This window comes from Carlito syrichta, unplaced genomic scaffold (assembly GCF_000164805.1).
Source record: "Carlito syrichta isolate Samal-C Ts95f unplaced genomic scaffold, Tarsius_syrichta-2.0.1 Scaffold309276, whole genome shotgun sequence".
Classification (NCBI taxonomy): Eukaryota; Metazoa; Chordata; class Mammalia; order Primates; family Tarsiidae; genus Carlito; species Carlito syrichta.
Window position 1 is genome coordinate 3,297,266 of NW_007253372.1, and position 26,959 is coordinate 3,324,224.

A 26,959-nucleotide genomic window follows, 5' to 3' on the forward strand; every position below is an offset into this window, starting at 1 on the left:
AGTAACTTGCACGGGGTCACAGAGCTACTAAGCAGAGGTCGGAATCTGAACCCAGTCAGGTCGGAATCTGAACCCAGTCAGGGTGGCTCAGGGTCCACTCGCAGCCACCGTGCAATCCGTCTTCAGGAGAGGAGAAACTGGTTGGCTGGCAATCCGATTTGCACATCAAAAGGCACCCCGCATTCTCACCAGCCGAGACCCTCTTCCCACCTTCAGTGTCTTGGAACCCACGGTGACTCCTGTCTGCAACATGCCATCTGCTAGGCCCAGCCGGTCCACATTCAGGAGGAAAGGAGTCACCAAGGTCACATAGGTTGCACCTGCCCACTTCTTGAGAAAGTCGAGGGCCCATTTCTCGGTGGATCCGCCAACATTATCGAGGATAAAATCAAACCTGCAGAGAAAGAATCAAGACATCCTTGTCAGCTTTCACACTGGACTCTGATCCTCCCTCACTGTCATCGCCAGTTGGTTACGGGGTTTATTTCAATGACAACTTGCAAACCGTGCTGCACCAGGCCATCCTGAAGAGGGGTGGCTGATTTGACAGAAGAGAAGGACACACCCACTCACTCACAGGATCTACAGCATTTTTCAAAGGCAAGTCAAATGTGACTAAGTTGCTTCTGTCGTAAAATCATTTTATTTTCGAATACTGTAAGAATGACTTAAGCCAGGTGCAGTGGCTCATGTCTGTAATCCCAGTACTCTGGGAGACCAAGGCAGGCAGATTGCTTGAGCACAGAAGTTTGAGACCAGCCTGGGCAACATAGCAAAACCTCATCTCTACAAAAAATTTTTTAAAAAATTAGCCAAGTCTGGTGGTACACACCTGTAGTCCCAGCTACTCAGGAGGCTGAGGTGGGAGGATCACCTGACTACAAGCAGTTGAAGCTGAAGCTGTTGTGAGCTGCGTTCATCATGATCATGCTAATACACTTCAGCCTGGGTGACAGAGTTAGACCTTGACTCCAAAAAAAAATGACTTAAGTGGTTCTGAACAGAGGGTGATTTTGGCTTCCTGCAATACACAGAATAGCCCCTCACAACAAAAAACATTATTCAGGCCAAATGTCGATTGCTGAGAAACTAAAGTTACCAAAGTTGAGAAACACTGACTTTAGCTTCATAGAAAACTGCAAAGCTATCTGTTCACTATAAAGTAATCTTTAATGCACATGAATACTTGATAGAAAAGAACACAAGGTTTTCACCCACAAGAATGGTGTTCTTTTATTCCTTCCACAGTCAGAAATGCTTGTAGAAGCATCCTCTTCACCTTCAAGAATTTTCTATTCTTTGGCTTCACATACAGCATCAGGATAATACATAAAGGGAAATCAACAGCATGCTCTAACATGCCAAAAAAAATTCCGTCATAACGGAATCCACAGGAACTGACAGATAGTCAACTCCTTAAATCTAACCTAAAACTGCTATAATCTCTATATTCTACCTAAAGGGGATAAAAATCCAATGAAACTTTTACATATTTTTGAAAACAAAGATCTATTTAGAGAAGGTATGCATATAAATTAAACAAATCAATTGACAAAGTCCTCTTTAGTAAACCTTTCTCTTCTAAGTTCTTCTGGATGAAGTCAAACATCCAAACTTCTAAAACCAGCTTTGGACAACTTTGTAGATCTTGGATCTTCTGTGGAGCTAAACTAAAATAGGGCAAATAAAAATGGGAGGACAGGAAATGCAGAAGAGCAGCTTTGCTAGATGGCCACTCTTCTCATTGGAAAAGCACCTACTTCATTCCCAAGTTCTGAATAAGTAAATATGAGGACATTTAATTTAAAGAAAATTCAAGGGCTGCCTGGCACTACAGAGCAGTCCAACATTCCACTATCTGAAAAAGATGCCTAGTGACCAGGCTGTACACCCAACTCTCCCACGAATGACTTGGGGTGTGAGCATGCAAAAACTCATAAACCCTCCACTGCCCCTCATTTTCTCAACTGTAGCATGATAGGGTTGGATTGAAGGATTGCAAAGTCCCTTTTTGCTGTAACACTCTAAATTCAAATACCTAGAAACCTACTTGGAAGGAGCAACAAATTTATGCTAGGTAGTAGACTCAGAGGTCAAACTTGAGGCGCAAGTTACAAAGATCAATTTTAACTCAGGCTGTCAAAGAAGAAGAAAAAGTCGTAGTAATGGCCTGCAATTGCAAGCTAGGAAGGTACCCCAACTGAAGCACAGGCAAAAGGAGCAAAACCAATTGCCAGAAACGCCAAGGAGGAAACCATAGTACTGGGTTGGGAGGCTAGATTGAGTGTCCTCCAGCCTTTCACCAGTCAAGCTCTCCTATTCTCAGGTGACAAATTCCAGACTCAGATAAAACTTGAGGTAGATGAAGGGGAAGGGGCTGGTCTTGGCCAGTTTCATGCTGCTACTCCTAGAAGCAGCAAAAGATACAAGATCAACCCAAACTACTGCTATCTAGAAGCCAGATCTTGTAGACCTGTCATGTCCTCACCTTCAAGGGAAACAGAGAGACTTAGGCCCTGACACAGAAGCAGGAGCTAGCTGATGAGATCCCTGCAAGGGACAGTGCTTGTCCTCAGACATGCCAAGCGTATTCCTGACATGGGACCTTTATATTTGCTGTTCTCTCCAGCTGGAACAACTGTTCTCCTAGAATCTCTCAATAGTTAGCTGGGCACGGTAGCTCATGCCTGTAATCCCAGCACTTTGGGAGGTGGAGGCGAGAGGACTGCCTGAGCTCAGGAGTTCGAGACCAGCCGGGGCAACTTGAAGAAACCTCTTTTCTATAATAAATCAAAAAATCAGCCAGGCGTGATGGTGCATCCCTGTGGTTCCAGTTACCTGGAAGGCTGAGGCAGAAGGATCCCCTGAGCTCAGCAGGTCGAGGCTACGGTGGCCGTGAGTGTACCACTGCACTCCAGCGTGGGCTACAGAGTGAGACTCTGACTCAAAAAAAAAAAAAATTAACCCAATATGAGGGGGAACCCCCAAAAAACTGGAATTAGTTTTTGGAGGGAGGGCAGGCCCCTTTTAGTACAGGCTTCCCATGCTAGGTAAGTGTCCTATGAACCCATAGGCATCCATGTACCAGCTAGCATTGTGAAAGGCTGCATTTGGCTTCAGTGAAGTTTTTTGGAGGTTCTTTCGATGTGCTTGCCCATTTCATGATGGTGATTTATGAGTGCACCTGCTCTTACCATGCTGAATATTCAGCAGTTTTCGAGCAGAAATGGCATGACCCTGTGCCCCACCCTCCCTATTCACCTGATCTCACCTTGAGTGATTTTTTTTTACATTTCCCCAGATGAAAAAAGTCCTCAGAGGGAAACACAAAACAACAGAAGCGCTAAAAAGCATCAAAATGGACGAGTTCAAAAACTGTTTTGAGCAGTACAAAAAGCCTCTTGATAGGTGTTTTGCATCAAATAGAGTACTTTGAAGGTGACCGAAGTTTCAACATGTGAGAATTAATACACAATTAATTTTTATAAATAAATTCCATTTTGGGGGAGTTCCTCTATTATTGAGCACCTTCTACATGCTACTACATTGATCCAGGTGGAAGAACACATCAGGGAACAATACACATAATCATCCCATTCACGTAACATGCTCCACTGTTGCTTCCTGAAAGAGATATTCCCTAACCACCTGTCTATAACACCTATCCAACCTATCCCCTTTCTCTGCATCAGTTTTCTTACAGCACTTACCGCCACAGACCCCCGGACAAGAAGAAAGCTCCACAAGAGTGGGCATTTGTCTCGCTTGCCCCTGCATCTGTGTTTAGCAGCCCCCCGGGCCAGACTGGGTGCTCCACACACAGCTGTAGGACTCAGGAGTTGGCTGGCTGCCCAGAGTGCCCGCCACACCACTGCTAGAAGCCAGTAGCACTGGCAGGCAAAGGCCGGGCAGCGTCAGATAGGGACTCCGTCTTTTTTTAACCCATGAAAATATACTTCTCAAAGTAGACAAGAATAATCGGCTTCTGAAAACTAATCAAAAATGGGAAAAAACTTTTGAAATAGAATTAGTAAAACAGCTTTCCAAATACCTCTCAGCTATACTCTCAGCTCCAGTGCTGTCTTGGCTAGATGAAGATTAGATAGGTGAGCCTGAGCCACGTCAGAATCAGCAGGGCCTGAGAAAATCCCCGAGTCTGCTCCTGTTTGCCACCTCAGGCCAAACCGCAGTGTGGCACTCAGACACACTGAGAGCCTTCACGGTGCCCCACCCCCAACACTCATGATCACATAAGTTCTCCCAAGCCCGGATGAAGCTGAAACATCGAAAGGGCACTTCGTGAGAATGAGGTATATTCGTGAGCTGCTCTGTAATCTTCCAGTGGTGACAGATGCCACAGAAGGGAATATACTTCAGTGTTGTCTTCAGACCTCTTAGGAACCAGCAATAAAAGTGAACTGAGAAACTAGCAAAAGACCACATAAGTAAAATAACTCCCTCAATACATACCACCTTATGCTATTATGCTGTAGTAACATCTGTAAGTGATTTCTGGTGACAGGAAAGTTTCTAGATTCTTCTCTACGATTCCAACATGACTGTAAAGTCACCACAACATCTCAGACCTGCAATGTCAGCTGTCCTTGTCCCCACTTCAGTGTGAACACTGTTCTGATACATACGGTTTCAAGGATTTCAATTGCTCTTCCACGTTTCCAGATTTGTAATCAATTATATCGTCTGCTCCAAGCTTCCTCACAAGTTCACTGGCGTCTTGAGAGCAAACTGCTGTCACATGAGCATCCCACGCCTTCATTACCTGCTCCCCCCCAAAAAAGAGAAGAGGTAAGTAGAAAAACTGACAACATCAAGGAAAAAAAAGCACCATATGTACATATCTCAGACTAACTGCCAGAGATCTTGGAGTATCTCATCTTAACAAAATGAGAAAGGGAGCCATTTCTGAGACTAGTAAAAATGATTAAACTTTTGTTCACTAAGAAAATCCTAAGAACTCGATCTAACTTCCCCTAGCTGAGACAGCAGTAGCCTTGGTATCATGAAGTTATAAGCAATCTACTCAGAGAAGGACTGAGTGCCTGCCTCACCAGCATCAGAAAAGACAGAGGTTAATAGCCTCAAATTTGGCACATTCAAGGATGACAAAAGTCAATGACCAAAAGTTTTTTTTTTAATGCATGTGCTGCTGGGCACAATGCTCAAGACTGTAATCCCAGGACTTTGAGAGGCCGAGGCAAGAGGATTGCCTGAGTCCAGGGGTTCGAGACCAGCCTGGGCAACTTGGTGAGAGCTCGTCTCTACAGTAAATCAAAAAATTAGCTGGCATGGTGTTCCAGGCATGGTGGAAGGCTGAGGTGGAAGGATCGCCTGAGTCCAACAGGCCGAGGCTGCAGTATACTTATGAGTGTGCTACTGCACTTCAGCCTGGGTGACAGAGTAAGACTCCAACTCAAAAAATTAAAAATAAAAGCATGTGCTCAGAAGATGGCTATTTTAAAATGCAACATCTCTCCACTTGCATCTGCAATAAGTGTTAACACAGTCTTGAGTCAGTCAGTATATCAAAGTAACCAGTTATTAAGTACTAGGTAATAAAGGTGCTCCTAAAAAGCAGGGGAAGAAAACATGTTCATTTTATTTTTAAAATATAGGTCGGGTCCTGGCTCTTAGAGTAAGAAGACCTAAATAAATTGTCTTTAGGCTTTAACATGCAAATGCTTGTTTTAAAATAATAAAGAATAACTAGATTTAAATAAAAAGAAAAGCCACATTCTAATGTTATTAAGAATTAAGTATCCAGAAAATAGCTACTTGAAAATTGCTGTAATTCTTTTCTATAAAGTCAGTTTCATAAAATTAAAAGGGGACTATCTTCTGCTGAGTACAGTGGCTCATGCCTGTAATCTCAGCATTTTGGGAGGCCAAGGTGGGAGGACTGCCTGAGGCCAGGAGTTCAAGGCCAGCCAGAGCCACATAACAAGACCCCATCTCTACCAAAAAAAAAAAAAAAATGTAGCTGGGCGTGGTGGCATGTGCCTTTAGTCCCAGCTACTTGGGACTACAGCTACCACATGGAGGCCCAGGAGGTCAAGGCTGCAGTGAGCCATGATTCTGCCACTGCACTCCAGCCTGGGCAACAGAGCGAGACACTGTCTCAAAAAAAAAAAAAAGAAAAAAAAGAAGGGAGGTGGGGAATGGGACCATTTCCAGCCTAACTTGAGAACAGCTACTTGGAGCTCACCAAGACATTTTGTTCTGACAGTCCCAGGTGGTAGCAGATCAGCTGCTTTCCCAATCCTGCCCTTGGTGTCGATTTCCTGGGCTTCCTCAATATAAGTTGCAACGGTTCACTAGAGCACAAGGGGTCTGTGTGTGTTTTGCTCACTACAGAATCTCCACTCCACAGCACACAAAGGTGCTAAATATATGTCTGCTAAATATAAAAACTAAGGCTCTTATATTCATTCATAATCTTACCTGGTTTCTCATTTTTAAAAGCAATATTAACCCAGGATTTATATGTCCTGGAAAGCTGAGGGGAATTAAAACATTTAGAGGTGACATCATATGCCGGTAACTGTTTATGGGTTGCAAACAGAGAAACTTGTGTATAATGGCATGTTGCTTTTCACAGTGAGTTCCAAATCACATTCAAATACGTAAAGAATAAACTCCAACATGAACAGCTCATGATAATCACCCTTTCTCCAATATCTATATATTTTTAAAAGCTGCTAAAGAAAGTTATGTTCTAAGCACCTATATCTAATGTTTTCTTTAAACAGTATTAAATCCATAGGAATAATTTGTGACATGTTGAAACAGTTTTTTTGTTCCAAATTTCTAATTTTTTACTTTTCCACTTAGAACTGTCTATTATCTTTGAACATTACTAAAAGGTTTTTTAAACAGTTTTACTTTCTTTTTAAAAATATATTTTTCTTTTTTTGCTTTTGTTTTAGAGACAGGGTCTCACTTTGTCACTCAGGCTGGAGTGTAGTGGTGTGATCAGAGCTCACTGCAGCCTTGACCTCCTGGGCCCAAGTGATCCTCTCACCTCAGCTTCCCCAATATCTGGGACTACAGGTGCATGCCATCATGCCCAGCTAATTTTTAAATTTTTCTTGTAGAGACAGAGTCTTGCTATGCTGCCTAAGTTGGTTTTGAACTCCTAGCCTCAAGAGATTCACCCACCTTGGCTTCCCAAAGTACAGGGATGACAGGCACAAGCAACTGCCAATGGCCCAAAACAGTACTTGAAAAAACATTTTCATGTGACATAAAACACGACCCCACCCAGATAAATAAACGAAACCCTGGCAGCATTCCAAAAGCTCTTCTATGTGCCCTGTCCAAGCACAAGCTCCCCGCCCCTCAAGTCACTATCTTGATTTTTATAGTCAACACCTCTTTGCATTTTAAAATAAAAGTGTTATCACCCGAATATGCACTCCCTAGATACTACAGTTTAACATGTGTAGTTTTAAAACATGCTATCTTTTAAGTCTTTCTTGAATCATAGGCTCCTCTTCCATCCTTTTGCTTTCTTGTAACTTATCTGTGGAAGAATCCAGGCCATTTGACCCGCAAAGTTTCCCAGAGTCTGGAATTTCTGACTGCCCACTCACGGGACATTCCACGTGTAGTCCTGTCCTCTGACTTTTCTGCAACTTGGCAGATGGATCTAGAGACTGGATCAGCCTCTCTTTCAATCCCTTTAGCAAAACTACAGAAAGTGGCAAAAGTAGGAACAGCAGATCAAGTTTTCTGGTTGCTGTTCTTTTCATTACCTTGGTAGCTGACAGTCCTTAATGCCCATCTGTTTACTGGTGGGGGCAAAAAGTGATGTTCTAATTCTATTTCTTTCCATGTGGTAGCTGGAATATTTCCACAAAGGAACACCTCCCCTCATACACTATTTATCAGTGTATAGTAAACTGGTTCCCTATCATCTTCCAAAAGTAACCACTTTTGAAAAAAAATCATGAACTTAAATATATTTAAAGGGTTTCAACCCACTATAATCCTCATTATTATTACTGAAACTTACATGGTCCCATCTTTGGGAGTTTCTTTAAGCTGGCTCCCGAGTCTTTTGACAAGGTCTTTGATTGTTACCTTGACATTTGATATAGTCCAGGTTAGTTCTCATACATGTTGTGCCCTAGATCTGAAAGCTGCTGTGTCTCCAAGAAGCCCTGCATTGTTTTTGTGAGAAATGATATTTCAAGAGATAGCTTTACATACACACATACACAAAATACCTATGGAGTTCATATTCATCCTTGCCATTCAAATATAACCTTTTGTTCTCTTGTATCTCTAGCTCCTTTCTTCCACACCTAGGATGCTAGGTTTCAAAGACACAGGGATGACAGAATTAAAATATGCCATCACACAGGGAATGGTATAATGGACACTGGAGACTCAGAAAGGGGAGGGTGGGAAGGGGTGGAGCAATAAAAAATCACCTATCAGGTACAGTGTACACCAGTGGGAGTAGTAGGTGCACTTAAATCCCAGACTTCTTTGCTACTATACAAGGCAACCATGTAACCAAAAACTATTTGCGCCCCTTAAAGCTACTGAAATAAAGAAAAAAAATCACACACACACAAATATGCCACCAATACTCACTTGTTCTCTTATATACTACACATGTAACAGTCTCTGAATAATACTATCACCATTAATGTAGAGTATTAAAGTAATTTAAACATATGTTCTCCCTGTTTTCCCCTAAAAAATAGCTGCACCATAGTTATGTTGTTGGAGGATATGGTTGTCATACACTACACACTCTGCTTCTAAGCCCTCATTCAGTTTTGTTATGTAGGTAACTACATTCACCCTCAGTCCCGAAAATGTCTTCCTAGTCATTTTAGCTGTCAGAAGCTTATTCTCAAATAGGTTCCTCAGAAAGGGATCACAAGAACAATATTTCCCAATTTCTTGCATGTTGCTAACAGTCTGTATGTGTTTATTATAACCAAAGGCCAGTTTTGTTGTAGAAAAAATTATTGGCATACTCTTCCTTGAGTATCTTAAATATGTTACTCCAGGTCAAGTGTGGTAGCTCACACCTATAATCCCAGCACTTTGGGAAGCAAAGGCAGGAGGATTGCTTGAGCCCAGGAGTTCAGGACCAGCCTGGGCAACAGTGAGACTTCATCTCTACAAATTAAAAAAAAAAAAAAAGTTAGCTAGGCGTGATGGCACATGCCTGTGGTCCCAGCTACTTGGGAGGCTAAGGTGGAAGAATCTCCGAGCCCAGGAGTTTGAGGCTGTAGTGAACCATGATATGCCACTGCACACCAGCCTGGGTGACAGAGCAAGACCCTGACTCAAAAAAAAAAGTTACTCCATTTTATTTTTTGCTGCAAAAGTGTTACTGTCAAAAAGTCTGATGGTAATCTAGTCTTATTTTTCTTATAAATCATATGCTTTTTTGGCTAGATGCCCAAAGGATCTTTTTTCCTTCTTTCTTTAAAGAATAGCAAATTTAATAGAATTTTTCTTGGTATTTTTACTAGTAATTCTCCTTGGTAGTGCTCATCCTGGGTCCACGTTCTTGGAGAAGTGATATGGTTTTTCAATATGTAATTTTGAGTCGTTTAATTTCAGGACAATAGGAAAGTTTCTTGATTGTTTTAGTGTCTGTTTTTACTTCTCTGCTTGGTTTCCCTCTTCAGGGACTCTTATCATGCATATATCAATTTTCTTTGCCTGTCTTCAAAATTTGACACTTTCTCTTATATCCATTTTTATCTTTTGCTTCTTTTGTAACTTAAACGTCTTCCCGCACTGTTTCTAAGGGCGTATTATGTGATATGCTTATTTGCTATTGCATTCCTCCTAGTTTGGTCCTCACCTGATCACAACAGAAGCAGCTACTGGGCCCCATCCTGTTTCTGGAGGCTTGGGTAACTGTTTTATTTGAGGTAAACTTCATATAACATATAGTTCACCATTTTAACAACGTTTAAGAATAAAGTATTTTTGCAGCTTTTAATACATTCACAATGTTGCACAACTAATTCCAGAATATTTGTAGCACCCCAATATAACCCTCATGCCTATTAAATAATCATTCCCTGCCATCCACAGCCCCTGACAACCACTAATCTGCTTTCTGTCTCTACGGATTTGCCTATTCTGGACATACAGTATTTAAAAAAATCACAATATGTAGGATCTTTTGTGTCTGGATTTTTTCATTTAGCACAATATTTTAAAGGTTCATCCATGTTATGCATCAAAATTTCATTCCTTTTTATGGCTAAATACTATCCCATTGTATGTATAGATCACATTTTGTTTATCCATTTATCAATTGATAGACCTTAGGGTTTTTTCCACTTTTTTCACTATTATAGATAATGCTGTTGTGAACATATGTGTAAAAGTTTATGTCTGAATGTTTGTTTTCATTTCTCTTGGGTACATACTTAGGAATGGGATTGCTGAGTCTTACGTTAATTCTGTGTTTAACATTTTGAAGATCCAACAAACTGTCTCCCGCAATGGCTGTACCATTGCGGGAGTAATGTAAGAAGGTTTCAATTTCTCTACATCTTTGCCAATATTTGTTATTTTCTATGTGTTTACCTTTCATTGCAGCCTTTCTAGTAGGTATGACATGGTATCTCACTGGGATTTTGATTTGCATTTCCCTAATGACTAAAGACATTGAACATCTACTCATGGACTTATTGGCCACATATATTTTCTTTGAAGAACTGTCTATTCAAGTTCTTAGCTAATTTGTAAGTAGGTTATCTTTTTATTGAGTTGTGAGAGGTTTTTTTTTTAAAAAAAAATACATGTTCTAGATGCCAGACCCTTATCAGATAAGTGATTTGCAAATATTTTCTCCCATGCTGTGGGTTGTCTTTTTACTTTCTTGGTAATGTTCTTTGATGTACAAAAGTTTTTAATTTTGACAAAGTATATACTTCATCTATGTTTCTCTTTGGCTGTTTGTGTCATATCTAAGAATCTGAGGTCATAAAGATTTACTGTTTCCTTCTAAGAGTTTTATTTTTCTTTCCCCAACATCTCTTCTAAGAATCTTATGGTTTTAGCTCTTATATTTAGGTCTTTGAATCATTTGGAAAGTTTTTTAAAAAATATATGATATTTAAGGGTCCAACTTCGTTCTTTTGCATATGGATGTCGTATTGTCCCAGCAGCATTTGTTGAAAAGACTATTCTTTTACCCAATTAATGGTCTTACCATTCTTGTTAGAATCAATTGTCCATAGATGTATGTGTTTATTTGTGGATGTTCAATTCTATTCCATTGATTTTTACATTTTGATTACTTTAGCTTTATGGTAAGTTTGAAATCAGGAAGTGTGAGCCTTTCAACTCTACTCTTGTTCAAGATTGTTTGGCTATCTGGGGTCCCTGGCAATTCCATATGCATTTTAGGATAAACCTGTTCACTTACGAAAAAAATGCAGCTGGCATTTTGATAAAGACTGCACTGAATGTCTAGATCACTTTGGGAGAGTACTGCCTATCTTAACAGTATCATGGCTGTTGCATTTCTATATACATTTTGGAATATACATTTTGGAATCAGCATGTCAATATCTACAAAAATCCATGCAACAATTTTCATTGAAGACTAACAATGGTTTTGGCATTGGCTGTTTCCTACCAAATTTCAAACTTCCATCTACCTGCACTGCCCATGGTCTTCCTCCCCAAACGTTTTCCTACATTTGTTATGCAGGACAGCCACAGATCCACTCATACATTAAACTACTAGAAAGCTTAGTGCTTCCTGCATGTTAGAACATTTTCCTCTTAGAGAACAAGCTGAAATTACAGTGCATTTACCAAACCTACTTTTCTCTCAGCTTTTACGGAAAAATGATTTACAATATGTGAATGTACAAATTCATGTAAACAAAATCTTCCTACTCACAAGATGAAAAAATTATTTTACCTGTATAGCAAAAGTACCAACTCCGCCTGAAGCGCCTAAGATTAAAATGCTGCAATGCAAAAGAAACCACAATTAATGAGAGTCGGAACTGGATAAATAAGATGTTTCAACATGTAACTGACTAGGTGATAAATAAATCCAAGAGCAAACAGTTATTCTGTTTCCCGAGATTATATTACACAAGGATTTTTATTTAGGTTCACTAAGACGCTGCAAGTGCTTAAGGTTAGATGCGCTATGACGTCTTCACCAAGAATAGCAAATACCAACAATGTGTGTGTTTGTTTCCTTAGGAAACTCAGAGGGTACTTTATAACATCTGCCTTATAATTTTTCTAGGCTAAAATTACCATAGCTTCTTCTATAAGAGAAGTTTCTCTTGGGGTTCTTTGGAGTGTGTCAGACTTTAGTTGCTCTCTAAGAAAAAAATCACATTCCTGATCACATTCCCGCCAAAGTAGAATAAACGTTTTTTGTTTAGACATGTCCTGTCAAGCTCGTCAACTTTCAAAAACTCAGCCTCACCCTTGATCTAGCTTCCTGTTAAAGCAGAGGCAGGTGTCCAATCACACAACCATCCTTGCGCAATGGGTTCTCATCGCATTTGCTCACTGTGGCCCTCAAGACCAGGGCACCGAACCCGGAGTTTATGGCTGAGCTTGGGGGAAGGGGGGGCAAGGGTGATGGGGTAGGTGAGGAACTAGGAACCCTCTGAAATTGTGGATTTCCTAAACTAACGTGTGTGGATTTCCTAAAATGTGTGTGATTAGGCATACACGCACTGGCAAGGAGAAGAATGAAGACCAAAGAAGTGTGTGATCCAAGAGAGAATCATCGGTCAAAAAGCTGTTTCACATGCTCTAACATTTCATTCTTGAATCAAGTGAGCGCTTCAGAGAACTGCCTGCTTGGACTACATGATTTCAGGTCCTCAGAAAATTGTTTGTGCTGAACTGTATACCTTGGTGTCACACTACTGACCAAGGCCAAGGGACATTATAAAAAGTGACTGTTTGATATCTGATACTATATCAGCTAAGGAGATACTGCTGAAAGAAGTCTTCAGTTGAATTCTCCTTATGAGTACTCACAGAAAGATATTTTTTCTGAACATTAAGTGGAGGGAATATTTCAGCTAGTTAACTGTCACTACAAATTGAGTAACTGCTAGCTGTGGGTCTCCTCATTGCCTTGGCTGCCAGAAAGTACAGAGAATCTTGCCACCTATCTCTAGCAAATACACCAAGCCTTGGAACATTATTATTATTCTGTCTAGAATTTTAAACCTAGTTTCATTCCATTTTTTTTCTCTCCTCTTTGTATCTTAAAAGTTACTACTAGGCCAGGCTCGGTGGCTCAGCCTGTAATCCCAGCACTTTAGGGGGCCGAGGTGAGTGGACTGCCTGAGCCAGCCGATTCGAGACCAGCCCGGGCAACTTGGTGAGACCTCGTCTCTACAATAAAATAAAAAATAGCCGGGCATGGTAGCACACGTCTGTAGTTCTGGGCTACTTGGAAGGCTGAGATGGAAGAATCACTAGAGCCCAGAGGTCGACGCTGGGGTGGCCATGAGCATGCCACTGGACTCCAGTCTGGGCAAAGGAATAAGACTCCAGCTCAAAAAAAAAAAAAAAGTTACTACTAAAATTTCTGAACCAATTGTTCCCTTTGAAATTAATACCATTAAATGTAATTAAAACAAGTCTTGTGAATTGTGTTCCTTCTAGAAGGGCTCATTTTAATTTCATAGGGTTATAAATTATGGGTGGGTATAGTGGTTCACACCTGTAATCTTCTTTCCCTGAGTACCAGTTCACACTGGCCAGGGGTGACCAGCTCACCCAAAGCCCGTGGCCCACAACAGTGGTTGGGGCCACCATGTACCCATGTGCAACATGCTTCTGAATACCAAATTAAGAAGGAAATTAATAAGAACATAAAAAAATTCTCAAAGCAAATGAAAATAGAAATGCAACATACCAAGATCTATAGAATAGAGTAAAAGTACTATGAGAGAAGTTTATAGCAATAAATGCCTATACCAAGAATAGAGCGATTTCAAATAACCTAACAGCTGTCCCATTACTGGAGGAGGTAGGGTCACTGTCAAAATCAAACCAAACCCAAAGTTAGTAGAAGGAAAGAAATAATAAAAACGAGAGCAGAACTAAATGAAACAATAACCCCTCAAAAAAAAAATACCCCAAAAAGTTCAACAAAATGAAAAAATGGCTTTCTAAAAAGATAAACAAAATTGACATACCACTAGCTAGATTAAGAAACAGAGAAAACAGTTGAGCTCGGTGGCTCAGCCTGTAATCTGCGCTTTGGGAGGCTGAGGTGAGTGAATTGCCTGAGCCCGTGGGTTCGAGACCCACCTGGGCAACTTGGTGAGACCTCATCTCTACAACAAATTAAAAAATTAGCCGGGCGTGGTAGCGCGTGCCTGTAATTCCAGCTACTTGGAAGGCTGAGGCAGAAGGATCGCCGGCGCCCAGCAGGTCGATCCTTTCTGTGTGGGCGACAGAGTGAGATTCCAACTCAAAAAAAAAAAAAAAGAAAGAAAGAAAGAAACAGAGAAAAAACAAATAAATAAAATTGGAAACAAATAAAAAAGACATTACAACTGATACCACGGAAATAAAAGAATCATTAGAAACTATTATGAACAACTATACACCAACAAATTGGAAAATCTAGAGGAAATGATACATTCCTGGACACAGATAACCTCCCAAGATTGAATCAAGAAGAAAAAAAAACATGAATGGGTTAATAATGAGTAACAAGACTGAATCATTTCTGTTGCCTATTAACAGGATATTTGAAACTGAGTAATTAATAAAGAAAATAAATTTATTTCTTACAGTTATGGAGGCTGAGAAGTCCAAGGCCAAGAGTCACATCTGGCAAAGACCTTCTTGCGGGTGGGGACTCTCTGAAGACCCAAGGCTGCCCAGGGCATCACGGAACAAAGGGCTGAGCGAGCTCAGGTTTCTCTTCCTCTTCCCATAATGCCACAGTTCCACTTCCATCATTACCCGTTAGTCCATTAACTCTTCAATTCTTTAATCCATAAATGGATAATCCACTTATGAGGGCAAAGGCCTCATGAACCAATTAGCTCTTTAGGGACCACCTCTCAATACTGCCACATTTTGGATTAAATTTCAACATGAGTTTTGGAGTAGACAATAATTCAAGCCATAGCAACTGGTAACAAAAAGTCTCCCAACAAAGAAAAGCCCATGACTGGTGGTTTTACTACTGAGTTCTTTCTACCAAACTTTTAAAGAACACCAATTCTTCTCAAACTATTCCAAAAACCAAAGAGTAGGGAATTCTTCCTAATTCATTGTATAGGCCAGCATTACCCTGATACCAAAACCCAAACAAAAACACAACAAAGAATGAAAACTACAGGCCAATATCTCTGATTAACATAGATACAAAAAACTCTCAACAAAATACTAGCAAACTGAATCCAACATCAAAAAGGTAATACACCATAATCAAGCAGGGCTTATCCCAGGGATATCAGTATAGTTCAACATATGCAAATCTATAAATGTAATATATTGCATCAACATAATAAAGGGCAAAAACCATATGATCATCTCAATAGATGCAGAAAAAGCATTTGATAAAATTCAACTTTGCTTCATGATAAAAACTCAACAAATTAGGTATTGAAGAAACATACTTCAATGTAATAAAAGCCATATATGACAAAACCACAGCTAACATCATACCGAACAGGGAAAAACTCAACTTTTACCCTAAGAAATGGAACAAGACAAGGATGCCCACTTTCACCTCGTATTCAGCATGACACTGGAAGTACTAACTAGAGCAACTAGGTAAGAGAAAAAAACAAAGGGCATCAAAATTGGAAAGAGGCAGTCAAACTGTCCCTCTTTGCAGATAACACGATCTTATGTCTAGAAAAACACAAAAACTCCACCAACAATTTTTTAGAACTTACAAACAAATTCACCAATGTGACAGGATACAAAATTGACATATAAAAATCACTAGCATTTCTACACATCACTAACAAACGAGCTGAGAAAAAAATTAAGAAATCTCATATACAATAGCTACCAAAAAAAAAAAAAATACTAGGAATACCTTTAACCAAGGAGGTGAGAGCTCTCTAAAATGAAAACTAAAAAACACTGATGAAAGAAAGAGAAGAGAACACACAAAAATGAAAGGACATCCCATGCTCATGAATTGAAAGAATTAATATTGTTAAAAATGACAATATTACCCAAAGCAGTCTATAGATTTAATGCAATCCTTATCAAAATATCAAAGACATTCTTCACAGATGTGCATGGAGCCAACAAAAAAACAAAACAGAACAAAACAAAAAACAAACAAACAAAAACCCTAAATAGTCAAAAGAATACTGAGTTAAAAAGAATAAAGCTGGAGGTATCCCACTATCTGACTTTATACTGTGAAGCTATGGTAACCAAAACAGCATGGTATTGATATTAAAACAGACATATAGACCAATAGAACAGAATAAAGAACCTAGAAATAAATCCCCATATTTACAGTCAACTGATTTTGGACCAAGGCAACAAGAACATACATTGGGAAAGGGATAGTCTCTTCAATAAATGTTGAGAAAAGTGGATATCCATATTCAGTGGAATAAAACTAGATCCCTATTTCTCACCATATACAAAAATAAACTCAAAACAAATTCAAGAGTTAAACATAAGGACCCAAAACTATGAAACTACTCAAGAAAACACAAGGGAAATACAGAAAAATCATTTATAGGCAAGACTTTAAAAGTACAGGTAACAAAACATTAACAGACAAATGGGACTGTATCAAAGTAAAAAGTTTCTGTACAGCAAATGAAACAATCAGTGAAGAGACAACCTATAGAAGGGAGAAAGTATATGTAAACTATTCATTCCACAAGGGACTCTATCCAGAATATATAACTCAAACAACTCAACAACAAAAAAAATCCAGCAAGCCAATTAAAAAATGGGCAAAGGATCAGAATAGACATTTCTCAAAAAAAGACACACCCATGGACAAGCGTAGAAAAAAATGGCAAACATCACTAATCACCAGGAAAAGGCACATCAGAATCACAGTGAGATATTATCTCACCCCAGTTAGAATTGGCTATTACCAAACAGACAAAAAATGGTTCTTGCTTCAGCAGCACAGACACTAAAATTGCAACAGTACAGAGATTAGCATGGCCCCTGCACAAGAATGAGATGCAAACCTGTAAAGTGTTCCATATGGGAAAAAAAAAAAGGCAAAAAGTAACAGATGCTGGTGAGCACAAAGTGTCAAGGGAACTCTCTTATATAATGTTGGTGAGAATGCAAATGAGTACAGCCATTATGGAAAAACAGTATGGAAGGTTCTAAATATGCTAAAAATAGAATGACCATATGATTCAGCAATCCCACTGCTGAGCACTTATCCAAAGGAAAGGAAATCAATCTGTCAGAAGGATAATGGCACCCCCACGTTTACTGTAGCACTACTGACAATAGTCACAATATGGAATCAACCTAAAGGTTCAGTGACAGACAACTGGATAAAGATGTGGTATATATATACACACAATATAATGCTATTCAGTCATAAAAAAAGAACAAAATCCTGCCATTCACAGTGGCACCGATAAGCCTGGAGGACATTATGTTAAGTGAAATAAGTCAGGCACAAAAGAGATAAAAACTGCATTCTCTCACTCATGTGGAAGTAAACAAAGTTGAAGTTATAGAATAAGAGGGTATTAGAGGCTGAGAACATTACAGCCAGATGGGAGGAGCAAGTTCTAGAACTCTACAGCACTTCAGGATGAATACAATTAACAATAATTAGTGTATATTTTTCAAAAAGCTAGAAGACAGGATTTTGATTTTTCCCAACAAAGAAATGATCTATGACTGCACTTAAGGATGAATACAGTTAACAATAATTAGTGTATATTTTTCAAAAAGCTAGAAGACAGGATTTTGATTTTTCCCAACAAAGAAGTGATCTATGCTTGGATTGGTAGATATGCTAATTACCCCGATTTGATCATCACCTATCATACACATGTATCAAAATACGACTCTGCACCCCATAAATATGTATAATTATGTCAATTAATAATAAATGGAAACAAATAGAGTCATATGCCTTTTCTCCTGTCGATCTATTTTCAGTTTATTTCAGCAGACTTAGTCATGAAAGTTCCAGAAGCAGAGGGGAAATGCCTTTTGCCCCAACAATCCACTTTTCCAAACCTTTCAATTCACGCTTTATAGCTCTAGTATTTCCTAAATGGAGGAGAAAGCATTAAAACCACTTCAAAGCTGTATCCAAAAATTCACCCATGAAATGTTTTACCCTCTTGCTTTTGCCTACTTTTATAGAAGTGCAGCTAGTCAAAAATCATCTCCACTCTCTGACCTTTCCTCTTACCATTTCCTGAACAGAACTCTCCTCTGCAGAGATCCTGGTCCCTCCCTCTCCCCCTCTGGCCCAGGCCCATTCTCCAGGCTCTGGAATGCCATCAGGACCTGCTAGGGTCTCCCTTCCTTGAAGGCCCAAGTCCCAGTTTTCCTCCACTATAGCCTCAAGATCGGCCAGAACCTGGTACCGATATCACCTCCTTGGAATTTAGAACACCGTTAGCATTCATGCATACATTCTGCTTCCATACGATCCTGTGAGCAGCCAAGGAAAGACCTCATGTTCTGCCCTGCACTGGTCATACCACTTTGATGTAGCACATGTCTGTCTGATCAAGTTTATTTACTTTAAAAAATCATCCAATCAGTAGTATATCCTACAATCAAGGCAATAATTGCTACTACCTCAAGTGAGGGGACTGCCCGCTACTTGAAAACTGCATTAATGTTTCTTCCAGTAAAGAAAAGCTTGAAAATAATTTCTAATTCCATCCCTGTGAATGTCAGATACCAAATACAGTGGTGGCCTCAGGACCCAGCTGCCCCACACATTCTGTTACCTCCTCATCATCAGTTCATCTTTTCCCCGAGCCTCATTCCCTCGAATAAAAAAGCAAAAATGTGTGTCAGTAGGGCTTGGCAGGCGTGGTTCTGCAATGGCAGCCTCAATTCCTTCTGCTGCCACCTGATGGCAACTCCAAAGTGCAAGACAGGCCAGGAGCAGACGGAGGAAGGGCTGCTGGCTTGCAAAGAAGCCCTGGGGACACAGCATTATCTGCTCCTGCAAAGTCCACGTTTTGTGCTTCAACCAGGGCCCACAATTTTCTCCAAAGTCCCCAAAAGGTATCAGCTGTGATCCCAGCACTCTGGGAGGTGGAGGCATGGGGATTGCCTGAGCCCAAGGGTTCAAGACCAGCCTGGGCAACTTGGTAAGACCTTGTCTCTACAATCAATCAAAAAATTAGCTGGGCATGTTGGAACGCACCTGTGGTTCCAGCTACTTGGAAGGCTGAGGTGGAAGGATCGTCTGAGCCTAGGAGATCGAGGCTGCAGTGGATGTGAGTGTTCCACTGCACTCCAGCATGGGCAACAGAGTGAGATTCCGACTCAAACACTCCTCACCCCCCCAAAAAAAAAAGCAAAAAATAAAATATTTTTTTAAAAAGTTCCCAAAAGGATAGCAGGCAAAATAAATTTTCAAGCCAGCAAATAGTCAGCTGGTCCTATAAGGTCTGCAATCCTGCGGCTGAACTAATTATGCTTGCATTCTTCAAAGCACTCCTGCAAAGGGAATGCTCCGCTGGGCTGACCTCCCAAGGCACTTTGTGTAAGTGTTGCACCGCGGGTATACACTCTACCCAGTCTTGTAAGGGCCGCACTATATAGTTAGACCTCATTGAAGAAGAAGCCTGCTGTTACAGTGAAGAAACGTGGGCCGTATTGTTTGTTGGCTTATATAAGGTGTCCGGAAAACACTCTACTTGCAAAAAGCACCGTAATTCAAAATTGCCAAGGTTTTAAATCAAATGCCTCTCTTATTTCTCAAGTCCACACATAGAGCTTCTTTTGAAGTCAGGAAAGATTCTACTAGTGACACATATAAAAATTATGGGAAAAATACGAACAATTATTATACCACTTACACATTCTTAAACCCTAAAATCTCACTTGTTCTGTAATTTCTGAATGATCTCTGAATTCTTCTAAAAATACACTAAGGTACGAAGGCAAGTTTGGCTTTTTTTCTATAATTGAGTCACTTGCTTAGCATTTGGGTACCTAAGTCTTCTACAACTGCAGTTTTCAGGATTACAATTTTATGAGGTAGGGCATCAACACCTTAAATGCCTTTCAAACAGAAAACACAGTAACAAGTTATAAAACAGCAGGAGATCCAGAAGGAAAAGATCATCTCCAAGTTTCTATATTCTGACTTGGTTCCAGAAACTACTAAATGCAAATGCCAGGGCTGGTGACCCAGAGACCTGGGTGCTGGTTTCAACTCTCACTAGTAGAATCCCTAGTCCTCAGACTCATCACCTATGAAATGATGGTGACAGAATAGTCTAGGAGTCAATGAAAAAGCTGCTCTCTATCTAATATATGCTTATACAGCAAGTCCCCTATACACGAACAAGTTCCATTCCAAGAGTGTGTTCTTTGGCCCAATTTGTTCATTAAGTCCAACGAAGTTAGTCTCGGTACCCAGCCAACACAATCGGCTATATAGCAAACAAAAAAATAAAAACATTTTTAATCTTACAGTACAATACCTTGAAAAGTACAGTAATAAACAGCTGGCATACAGGGACTGGCATACATCTTTGAAAGGTCTCAATTTGAAGGTTCATATGTAGGGGACTTACTGTACCTCAGTTCTCCGCTTTTCTAACCTAAAAATATATGTTCTTCATGATTCCCCCAGGCCACATGCTTATAGGAAAAAAAAGCCATATTATAAGATTAGAGGCCAGGCTTGGTGGCTCAGCCTGTAATACCAGCACTTTGGGAGGCCAAGGTGAGTGGATTGTCTGAGCCCGCGGGTTCGAGACCCGCCTGGGCAACTTGGCGAGAGCTCATCTCTACATAAATCAAAAATTAGCCGGGCGTGGTCACACATGCCTGTAGTTCCAGCTACTTGGAAGGCTGAGGCGGAAGGATCGCCAGAGCCCAGCAGATTGAGGCAGTGGTGGCCAGGAGTGGCCACTGCACTCCCGTCTGAGTGACAGAGTGAGACTCCAACTCAAAAAAAAAAAAAAAAGATTAGAGTGCCATCTATTAAATCCTAATGACTCAGAAACAAAGATGATTTAAATATGGCTAAATTTTCCATTAGTAGAAACAAATGGTTTTTAAGAAATAAAGGATGACGCTGAAAACATATCTCATTTTTCAGCTTCATTCACTACTTTTAAACCTGGAATGGCCAGGCACAGTGGCTCATGTCTGTAATCCCAGCACTTTGGGAGGCTGAGGCAGGAGGATCACTTAAAGTCAGGAGTTCGAGACTGGCCTGGGCAACATAGCAAGCCCTGTCTCTACAAATAATAATAATAAAATAATTACAATAAATAACATTTTATAAATTGTGTATAATAAATAAATAAACCCGGAAAAAATGGGTAAAAGACAGCAAAGTATCTCAGCATAATATGCTAAGTTTACTCCCTTAAAGCAAGTGAGGAACTTAATCCACATAAGCAGAAAAATAGAGCTACAAAACAAATGGAACAAAGGAGACCCAGACAGCCTGCATCTGTGTGTCCCCTTCTTCTAAGCCTCGTAATTCACATTGGCATTCCCCAATTTACAGAAGAGTTCCTGTGTGAATCAAATGTTTGGAAATTTAAGCATGGTTTTCCAAGAAAACAAAGCTATTTTTAGGTGGCCATTTATAAAGGTTTATTTAACCCATCATGGACCAAGAACTTTATACACAGGATAATAATGGCTTTATTATCTGAAACGTATTCAGAATTTCAAGGAGGGATGCTGGTCGTGGGAACTGGTGTGAATCACTGGTTTACGCAGAAGCAGAGAGAGGGAAGTGAAAGGTACCAATAGAAAGCTAGAAGAAACTTAACTTATTCTTTAGTCTTTTTGCCTCATGGTAACCATTAGAAAGCATTCAGACATTCTACTGCAGGACAAACAGCAGTCTATCCCATCTTCCTTCTCTTTCTCTCTTTAACTTACTCTTAAATACACTTTTCTTAACCTTTTTGTGTGTCGCAATTCTTTGCATCTACTCGGATCTCTGGGTTGCCGGCGCGGCACCTCCAGTCTGCTGGCCCCTGCAGTGCTGCGCGCCTCTCCTCCCTCTCCACCCTCACCCTGTCCCTGTTCAGTACCCGAACAGGAAGGATTGTCTGTGATGGGTGGCAACGGGGTAGAGAGAGAAGCATTCATGGCCAGAGAAGGATTTACATGGGAGCCAATGAAGGAAGTCCTTCACTCACACAAGGCCCCGAGAGGAGCCACAACAAAACGTATTTATTATTATATATATATATATATTTGCATGGGCATATGTTTATGCTAACCACAGTCAGTTATGTCTCACTCCTACACTCTATCACACTTGCTATCTTGCCAGGTGATATTAGATTTGGCTTTAAAAAAAAAAAAGGATGTCAGAACTTACAACCCACCACAACAGGGAAGATGATAACAAACTAGTTCATAAGGGAGGTTTATTAAAATAAGCATTATTTTAGGCTTATTCACTGCACAAGAAAACTTGAAGTATCTTGAAATCCTGCAGGTCATACATGAAAAAACTTGGAAGACATCATTCCAAATTTGACCAAGACTAAATTTCATACAACATGAACAGTGAGCTGTGCAGTAGAGGGTGAAGGGGCAGGGCTCATAAACAATGGCAGGTTAGGGCTCAAGGGAAATTCCAAGTAACTGACATTAGGAACATGGAGGAAGAGTGGGAGTGGTGGCTGCTGTCTTGTTTTGCACTAGTTGAGTTCAGGATACAAAGGGGGATCTATATGTAACTATAGATCTGCAAGCTACCAGACAAACAGAAGCTGGGAGGAGATCAGTTAACTTGGGGAAACAGGGGCACGATGGGCATGATGAAGTGGAACCCTGCGAAAACAGCACATTTACAAGGCTGAGGAAGAAAGGAGAGTTTCTACCAATGACAGGAAATGGTCAAAAAGGCAAGAAGGAAACTGTTAGGGTACGGACAGAGTGAGGGTGGCTGGATGGAGAGGGGAAGCACAGCACCAGTAACCCAGAGATCTGAGTAATGCAAAGAATTGCAACACACAAAGAATCAAAGAACAAAAAGTTTATTTAGAAGTCAATTAGAGAGAGAAAGAGAAGGGAGAGAGAAGATTTACCTCCCCAAGGTGGGGGAGGGGCCCAAAGTCAGGAAGCATGGCAACAGCCATAGCTCAAAGAGCACATGGCCACACCAGAGTCTAGCAAGGCAATGGCCACTGGCTGCTTGCTGTTGAGTCCTTTTAACCACTCCCCTTGATGGGGGAAGATCATTAAGGTGATTGGGCGGTGGTCTGCTCCAAGTCATCACCAAGGGGCAGGTACTGACGTTAGGTGATGGACGGCAGGCAAATGGGTGGGTTAGTCACAGGATTGCTGCCATGGTGGGGTTTATCTGTGTCATGTAGGTCACGAAGGGGTGATTAGGTTAACTTGGAGAGTCTGGGCCTGCGGGGGGGAGGTTTCCTGCAAGAGACTTGTTAGACATTTGCAATTCATGAACTACTTGACCAAAGGTGGATATATTATTACTTACATGACTTTGGCCAGCCAAAGGGTGATCTTTGACCTTCTGCCTTGACAAGGAAACTAAAAGTTTACTAGACATTATTATGTTAAATTATTAATTGAAAGGTTGGGCTGTCCTGGTCTTACATCTGATGGAGATTTGCCAAGGGGGGATGGGATAGGCTGCCGCTTGTCCTGCAGTAGAATGTCTGAATGCTTTCTAATGGTTATGCTGAGGCAAAAAGACTAAACTAAGAATAAGCTAAGTTTCTTCTAGGTTTCTATAGGTACCACCTTTCAAAAAACACAGGGGCCTAATGAACCTGAAAGCATAGTACATAATGGCCGGGCAGTGGCTCACGCCTATAATCCCAGCACTTTGGGAGGCTGAGGTGAGAGGATTCCCTGAGCCCATGGGTTCAAGACCAGCCTGGGCAACTTGGTGAGATCTCATCTCTACAATAAATCAAAAAATTAGCTGGGCGTGGTGGTGCATGCCCGTAGATCCAGCTACCTGGAAGGCTAAGGTACAAGGGTTGCCTGAGCCCAGCAGATAGAGGCTGTGGTGGCTGTGAGTGTGCCACTGCACTCTAGCCTGGGCAACAGAGTGAGACTACAACTCAAAAAAAAAAAAAGAAAAAGTGCGTAATAAGGAAGTGATCAACAGTGCCAGATCCTTCAGAGAGGTCAATTTAAAATAAGAACTGAAAAGTGTCATTGGTCATAACTTAGGCAGCTATGACCTCTGTGTAGGCAGCCGTGGTTAAAAGGCAAGTCTGGAAGCTACAGTGCAAAGAAGGGCAAATGATTTCTAAACAGCACAAGGTAGTTACCTCAGTTGCTGAGAAAGCTACTGTGTAAAACACAAATTGCAAGGAGTGAGGTTTCAACTATTCCTTAACTGAGCCCTCCTGGGGCTCCCTGGAAAACAGGCCGTGGTTCGGAGGAAGATTCATTTGTATCACAATGGCCAGGCCACAGCTTCACCTTCCCTCTCAGCTCCCAACCCCAAGCTTTCTTCAGGTTAGTAAAGAGCATTCTTCTTCTTCCCCTACTGTCTAATCATACAACTCATCAGACGCAAGTAAGAACGTGAAGTCCACAGGGGTGGTGGGCGTGGAGAGAGACAGTGGGTGGCAGGGGGAAGGACAGGCCATGGAAGGCATCTGGTATGATCAGGCAGTCATTTTTTTTTTTTTTTTTTTGAGTTGGAGTCTCACTCTGGCGCCCAGACTGGAGTGCAGTGGCCACTCCCGGCCGCCGCAGCCTCGACCTGCTGGGCTCCGGCGATCCTTCCGCCTCAGACTTCCGAGTAGCCGGAACTACAGGCGTGCGCTACCAGGACCGCTGATTTTTTGATTTACTGTAGAGATGAGGTCTCGCTGCCCAGGCGGGTCTCGAACCCGCGGGCTCAGGCAATCCACTCACCTCAGTCTCCCAAAGGCGCGGGATTACAGGCTGAGCCACTGAGCCGGCTCAGGCAGTCATTTTAATTTCAATGTAAGCATGCCGGTGGGGTGTAAATCCAACGATTTAAGTTTGAGCCTAATTCTATAAACAGAATTAAACAGACGACTATATGACAAAATTTTACTGCCATAAAGCCTAATCTCAAAAAAAAGTAAAGTGTTCCTAAATTCACTTCATTGAGTTTCAAGTGTATGCAATTTAAAACCAAAATTTATTTTGTAGAGGAGGAATAATTCAATTTCTAATGCTTTCTAATACTTCTGTCAAACAGAGTGAAGTACAACTTTCCCAGCAAGAGATGAATTCCAGGTACAGCATAAAACATTCAAGTATACCCATGATAGTACCAATACATAAAACCATCAGATCATACCATATTTAAAAAAATATCTGGTATAACAACTTAAAAAAAATTCTACTCCTCTCGAGAGCCCTACTGAATAAGTCATAAAGAAACTATGGATGGGCTGATGATAAAGAAATGATTTCACTTGACATCTTCTAGTGATATCAGTGTGACAAAATGGCAATATTACATGACATCGAGATTAAATTATCCCCTTGGTTCCCCGATGCTCTAAAGTAAAATTACAGAACAAAGAAGAAAAAGGTAACCGCCATCAACCCTTAAAGAGATTCATCCTCACTTCAAAAAAGCTGTTTGTTATAAAGAAATCCTTAACTCTTCCAAGGTGCTCATAGGTGTTTTTGTCATTGTTGGTTTTGTTTTTTAAATTAACTGGTTAGAAAAAACAAACTGATAGTCTTTGATAACAAACACCAACCCACTTTGTGCAAACCAAGCCTTAATGCCAAAAGCTAGCAGAAGAAGAATTATTATTGCTTAGAGAAGCCAAGAGATGCTCCATCAATCACATGAATAGTCCAACTGGAAAATCCACTTTGGACATTTGGAATCTCTGAGTTTAAGCTTAATAAAAATCTCATCATATGAAGTATTCATTCAAAGTATTTTTACATTATTTTAAGGTACTCTAGTGTGATTCTCACAAATAAGTAGTTAAAGAGGTAATTCATGTGTAGTAATTTCAGTAAACCGCAATTTCTGAGAGCACCTAGTGCTATGCTCTGAACGTTTGTAACGTCTGTCACAACAAAATTCTCATGCTGCAATCCTCATCCCCAAGGTGATGCCATTAGGAGGTAGGGCCTTTGGGAGGTAATTAGGTCATGTGAGCAGAGCCCTCATGAATGAGATTAGTGCTTTATGAAAGAGACCTCAGAGAGACCTCACCCCTTCCAGCATATGCAGAGAAGTGACAAGGCACTAAGAAGAATCAGAACATTGTCACATACCAGACATTGTACCTGTCAGCACCTTGATCTTGGGCTTCCCAGCTTCCACAACTGTAAGCAATACATATCCATTGTTTGCAAGCCACCAGTTTATGGTATTTTGTTATAGCAGACTGAACAGACTAAGACACCAAGGTCTCACTGTGGCTCAGGACAAATGCATCTTGTCGGTCACTATAACATGGGGACGTGGCAGAAGTCCATGAGGTTGATTACTGTGACTTTTTACAATGGGTTTCACTTTAGTTTGGTTAATACGTGGCTAAATCAATGAACACAACCAACTCAATATAATATATAATTGCCTAATAAGGTGTAAAACTTTCCGCTTCTCAAAGTTTTCCTCACAACCCACTGTCCTGTAGTCATTAATTCAGAGGAAACTGAAGAAGAGACCATAAATAAACAGCATGTGGTCACCAGGTTAGTTAATGGCAGAGTGGAGAGCAGGACCCTGGGCTCCGATTTCTCAGTTCTAGGCCATTGTTGCTTACACTGTTGCTTACACAGGTAACAGTATACCAGAGAATCACCC

At 40.7% G+C, this 26,959-nt stretch overlaps 1 protein-coding gene across 1 annotated transcript in view; it reads right to left on the bottom strand.

Moving 5' to 3' along the window:
• The window catches only part of RTN4IP1 (reticulon 4 interacting protein 1), a 60,186-nt gene that overhangs the window by 14,940 nt on the left and 18,287 nt on the right, over positions 1-26,959 (bottom strand). The window contains exons 5-7 of the mRNA XM_008067063.1: positions 11,939-11,987; positions 4,644-4,780; positions 211-394 (exon numbers count right to left, since the gene is read on the bottom strand). Of these exons, the coding sequence (XP_008065254.1) occupies positions 211-394; positions 4,644-4,780; positions 11,939-11,987 (370 nt within the window). The remainder of the gene's footprint in view (positions 1-210; positions 395-4,643; positions 4,781-11,938; positions 11,988-26,959) is intronic.